This window comes from Tarenaya hassleriana, unplaced genomic scaffold (assembly GCF_000463585.1).
Source record: "Tarenaya hassleriana unplaced genomic scaffold, ASM46358v1 Cleome18, whole genome shotgun sequence".
Classification (NCBI taxonomy): domain Eukaryota; kingdom Viridiplantae; phylum Streptophyta; class Magnoliopsida; order Brassicales; family Cleomaceae; genus Tarenaya; species Tarenaya hassleriana.
The window spans coordinates 1,340,155-1,345,340 of record NW_010965216.1 but is presented as its reverse complement, the minus strand read 5'-3'; the positions used below and the strand labels follow the sequence as shown (position 1 = coordinate 1,345,340).

Sequence of the window (5,186 nt, the reverse complement as noted above, 5' to 3'; positions counted from 1 at the left end):
GATCTAACGAGTCGAATCGATTTATTTTGTTAATTGATTCGGTTTGGTTATTTCGGTTATTTTTAACTCTAACTATATATACTGAAATTTTTAACCCTAGAGTTTTTCTTTGTCGGTCTCTTTTTCTACAAACAATAGTCTTCACTTCCAACATTTATAGATATAACCAAATTGAATTGAATTTAAATTTGATTATTATTTTGGCATAATATTTTATATGCATAATTAAATCGAGAACCAATCAATACCCGAATCGAACCAAATTAACTCAAGTTAAATGATTGTGCTTATAGTTTTTTGAAACCCGAGTTACACATCATTATGATCGAATTGAAACCGATCTAAAACCCGAATACCCTAGTGATTGTTATGGTTAGTATTAACGTTCAAGGGAAATGTACGTGGATCTTAATTTGATAGATAAACCGGTTTGGTTTTGGTACTGAAGACGGTTTAGACCAAACCGGGATGCTGATTGGTGGATGGGCAAATGATAAATTTTTGGGGCCTTGGAAGATGGCCCATTACCATCGGGGGATATTTGATAGATTTGGTCGGTGGGCTTTCAGGCCCATTTAGGAATAAGAAACAAATATAAAATTAAATGAGAGGAAAATATAAGAAAATGACATTTTATTTGTGATTCGTAATATTCGTATGTCCCATCATCCACCATTCTCTCGGCGCTTTATGGGAATTAATTTCAATGATATCATAATAATATAATCACCTACCTCTTAACAAACTTTATACCTAAATCTTTTTTTTTTTTTTTTGATAAAACACTTTGATTCTTTTGTTTTTCAATCGCAACATCATAAAATATAACTAATTTGGCATGAAGAAATTCATCTATTTGTCTAAAAGCAAATTTCATACAAAATCCAACCAAATTATATATAAAAAATTACATTTTAAATTAATCAAATTCAAAATAAATATTAAAATCGAAATCGAAATATTTTTAGTAAAAAATGAACATAATAAAAATCTTAGTTAAAAACTGAGCCACTATTATTTTTTTTTTGAAAAATATGAATACAAAAAATAATGAAACTAAAACACAAAATCTCTATCTCTAGTTTTATTTTTGAATTTTCATATTCACAAATATTTATATAAAAAAAAAGTTGATGGCCCGAACATAATTTTATACGAACTAATTTTTTTTTATTTGGAGAGAATGATAGATAAATGAAGAAATATCTGTGCGTCTTCAGATTTATTTGTTAGCGTTGGAAAAATATTCAACCTTAGCATATTTGTCAATTTATGTTAATTTCCTACATATTTTTCTTTTTTCTTTTTCTTTTCTTTTTGCCCACTCGACAGATTCTCAAATAAATGCACATATAGATATATAGATATATACACACACACACACAACACGTGTATATTCCTTTAAAACATAGTTATATTATAATATTATGAATTATTTACATGATTACATATAGTGATAATGGTGGAGATCAGCTATGAGATCCTTTTGAGACTCTGTTCTAACATTTGGCAAACCTAAACACAAAGCCAAACATGCCTAAACACAGCCCCATGATCCAACGGTCCACAAATTTCAAAATATGTCTCGCCGTCTTCGGAAATTACCATTTTGCCCCCGTCTCTTTCCTCCGGTCACCGGAGAAATTTCCCGCCATCTTTGCCTGATCTTTTTTACACCAAACGTGTTTTCTAGGAGCTGGAGAGATAAACCTCGCATTGTATCACAGACTTGCAGGTCATGAAACCAGGAACCACCGTGAATGCTACACGTGGCTCGGATTCCGGCGAGTAAAACGCCTCCTCGGCCACGCTCTTCATGTACACCTCCGAGAATCTGCAACCCTTCGAAACCCGAAAGATCTTTGCTTCGGGCTCGAAGGAGAAAGCCAGGCAATGCAAGAGCCAGACCCGTTTCGCCATTTCAAGAAATCCCGTGGCAAAACTCGTGTCCGGAAATTCCCCGGCGTTGACTTGGTTTCTCAGATGGGTGTGTCCGAAGAAAGCATGTTCCATCTTGGAGTGGATGAGCTGCAAATACTTTGCGCGACAGAACTTAGCGAATCTCGATTTGGGCCGACCAGTCATGTATTCCTTCGTTTTCATGGACATGAGCTCTGTGAATCTCAGGAAGAACACTTTCCTATCTTCATTACTCTTCTTCTTGATGGAGGATTCACTTGAACCAGAGAAGTAGGGCAGATTAAAGGCCTCGAACATTACCCTGCAGACAAAATGTTCGAAAGCGAAACACTTATGATCTGTCTTGTAATAGAAAGCTCCTGGCTGTATGGAATTAGCAGCCATGTCGATGTCCCATGCTGCGAGTTTCATCTCCTCAACCGTCAACCTGACAAAACCCCTGATAGATTTGACAGTGTGGTGAAGAAATGTGGTGAAATGAGTCGGGTTTAGCCCCGACAAGGGAAGATCATCCAGAGGGTTGGAAAGTTGAAGACTTTGGTTCAGTCTTTTCTCTAGCAATTTGTTCTGCTTGACGAGTTCTTCCAAGTTTTCTTTCAAAAATATGACTTCCGAGTCTTTGAGCTTGAGCTGAGACTCCACCCTCTTCCCCGTGATCTCATACGTTTTCAATAGACTATTCAGTTCTTGGATTTCGGCAAGAAGTAATGTTCTCTCGGGACAAGGGTCAAACTGTTTCTTCAAGAAGCATTGTTTCAGTTCAGACAATGTCTTCAACTCGGACACTATCAAGTTGTCTGCTTTCTGGATCCCATCGGAATCGTACGGAGACTGAGAATGCTGCAACTGGGCATAAGCCGATTTCAGGGAAGAAACAGTGGCAAACAACTTTGCGAGAAGAGCTTCCAAGGCCAGTCTCTTCCCGTGTTCTTCCTCGACATTGTCAAACAGCCGAGACTGATTAGCATTCTTGGCCGAGTCCTGATCGGATTCGACCTTTTCCAGGCTCTTCTTCACTTTCTCAACACCGTCTTCAGGAGCCACGCCCGATAACTTATGGATGTGAAGAACTTTGGCAAACGCACGTCTAAGTTTCCCCTTTCCCGGAGCAATAGCCACCGGTTTGACAGACTCCATCTGCAGGTAGATTCAACACCAATGCTTAGTAAGATAGACAACATCAATATCAAGAATTAGACGTTAAACCCGGAAAACAAAAAGAGCCCTCCAACACAAAACATCAACAAATGATAAAGAGAGGAGAAAGCACAAAAAGAGGAGAATGATTTGGAGTATACAGAAGGGAAAAAAAGTAGGAAGCTTTAACACTTTAGATCAAAGGTCGTTAATGGAATGCCAAGCTTTCTTTTCCTAACACTCTCTACAAATAGGAAACTACGACTTGCTTTCTTGAAAAAAAACCAAAAGAATGAAGGCAAAAAACAAGATACACTTGTGTACACACATATATATATACATACACATATATACATAGATATCCATTGACATTGATTCATGCAAAGGGAATGTGATTTTTTTTTCTAATAGGAAGAAGGAATAAAAAAATATTAAGATATGGCCAGCAGAAGAAGAATAAACAGCTTGTGGTGTACCATTTCTTTTCATGAACCGACCTACTTTTCTTTTTTTGTTCTCAAATATCTTTTCTTTGATCTTGCTTCTAGTATTTTTTTTTTATTTTTTTTTTTTGGGCGGGGCTGTCTGGTCAAAATGCACTGCTGAAGAATCAAACAAGTCAAGGAACAAAACAAAGAACAAATTGTGTCCATTGGTGTATATACAAACACATGACCACGTGCCAATAATTAGACACCCTTTCTCTCAAAAGAAACAGGACAAGAGCAGGGCAGAGGAGTAACGGGAATCTAATGGTGAATTTCTGAAAACAATGCCTAAAACGCCAATGTGAGAGTATTATATATACATATACGTATATATACACACACAAGTAGATAGTGTTAGGTGTGGACTATATATACACACCCAAGAGCCATTTTCCTTTATGTTGGTCCAGACTCCAGATTACTCAAAACTGTTCATAAGATTATACAATTCAGACTTCTGCTAAACCAAACAAGGATTACTCAGTCATGGCAATAAGTCATTAGTTGAATAAATCCATGAACTATCCAAGTGCATGACACATGTATGTATACGTGATTTTCTTGAAAGAGAATCGATTTCAACAATTTAGCAACAGAAATCTCCAAGCATGATATGATACATCCACAAATTATTCAGTAAAAATCAGACCCTACCCAGAAACAGTCATGATCTCTCATGCAGTGCAATGATCACTAACCCTATAGAAAAGATTAATTCGTTAGTAAATTCATTAAGGTACTGTTAACAGTGATTAGCAAACTTGCAGATGAACTCTAACCCCTCAAACCCAGCTTCATCTTTTCAATTAAATTACTCTTCAGGGATTCAAAGTCTTGCTAGTTCCAGAAGCAAGATTTATGAATAGACAGTCATCCAAGTAAAAGACTGTACCTTTGAGAAAGTTCAAAGCCCTCTTCTGCTTTTCTTCCTCACTGAAATCCTCTCTTGATTGTATGAGCAAATCTGAAGAAAGCAACTTCAGAAATAACAAAGAAACCTCTGCCTAAACCCTGTATAACAAATCAACCAAAACTAAATTCAACACATAGCCAAGGAAGGTCAAAGAAAATGGCGAAGCATCAGAACCCAGAAGAGACAAATATGAAGAAACAGGAAAACACTCACAAAAGATTTTAAATTGTTAAAAAGAAATGCCCTTTGGGTCCCAAAAGGGCAAGAAAATTGGAGATCCCAATTTTGAAACCGACCATATGCATAAATAACTGAAAAGAAAATGACAATGATACACGCTGATGTAAATGCTTGTATGCGGCATTATTGTTATGAGCTAACTACAATGGGAGGAGGCCCACGGCCAACACAATCATATACGTTTTATGAAATCACGATCCTGTATTTATTGATTGAAAAGGATAAAAACTTCACCACAGTAGTGGATTTGAGTCATTTACCAGGAAGAATAATCGAAAGTTAGAATCTTTTTTTTTTCTTTTTCAAAACGAACCACTACTGGAAAATCTCTGGCGGCTTCCCTCCCAAATATCTCCTTCGAATCTCACGAAAAAAAAAACAAAGGGAAAATGAACAAAGATTGGAGAAGATTCAGCGTAAACCCAGAGCTCGAGTTGGAAAATCTTGAGGAGAGAGAAGCCGTAGAGGGTCTAGAGAGAGAAAGAGTG

General features: G+C 36.8%; 1 protein-coding gene across 3 annotated transcripts; it reads right to left on the bottom strand.

The window, feature by feature from the left end:
• Window positions 1-1,394: 1,394 nt before the first annotated feature.
• LOC104810433 lies at window positions 1,395-5,180 on the bottom strand. 3 transcript variants are annotated; one of them, XM_010536731.1, is made up of 3 exons: window positions 4,959-5,180; window positions 4,438-4,556; window positions 1,395-3,057 (listed from the first exon to the last, which is right to left on the bottom strand). In XM_010536731.1, exon 3 carries the CDS (start codon window positions 3,055-3,057, stop codon window positions 1,690-1,692), a length of 1,368 nt encoding a protein of 455 aa, XP_010535033.1. In that variant the 5' UTR covers window positions 4,438-4,556; window positions 4,959-5,180; the 3' UTR covers window positions 1,395-1,689. The 3 variants fall into 3 exon arrangements, with proteins under 3 accessions (XP_010535033.1, XP_010535034.1, XP_010535035.1); XM_010536732.2 differs by lacking the exon at window positions 4,959-5,180 and adding an exon at window positions 4,672-4,950; XM_010536733.2 differs by lacking the exons at window positions 4,438-4,556; window positions 4,959-5,180 and adding an exon at window positions 3,219-3,608.
• Window positions 5,181-5,186: the final 6 nt, after the last annotated feature.

What these genes read in the sequence shown, in the direction of transcription:
- LOC104810433 (XM_010536731.1), bottom strand. Translation starts at nt 3,057, where the DNA reads ATGGAGTCTGTCAAACCGGTGGCTATTGCTCCGGGAAAGGGGAAACTT.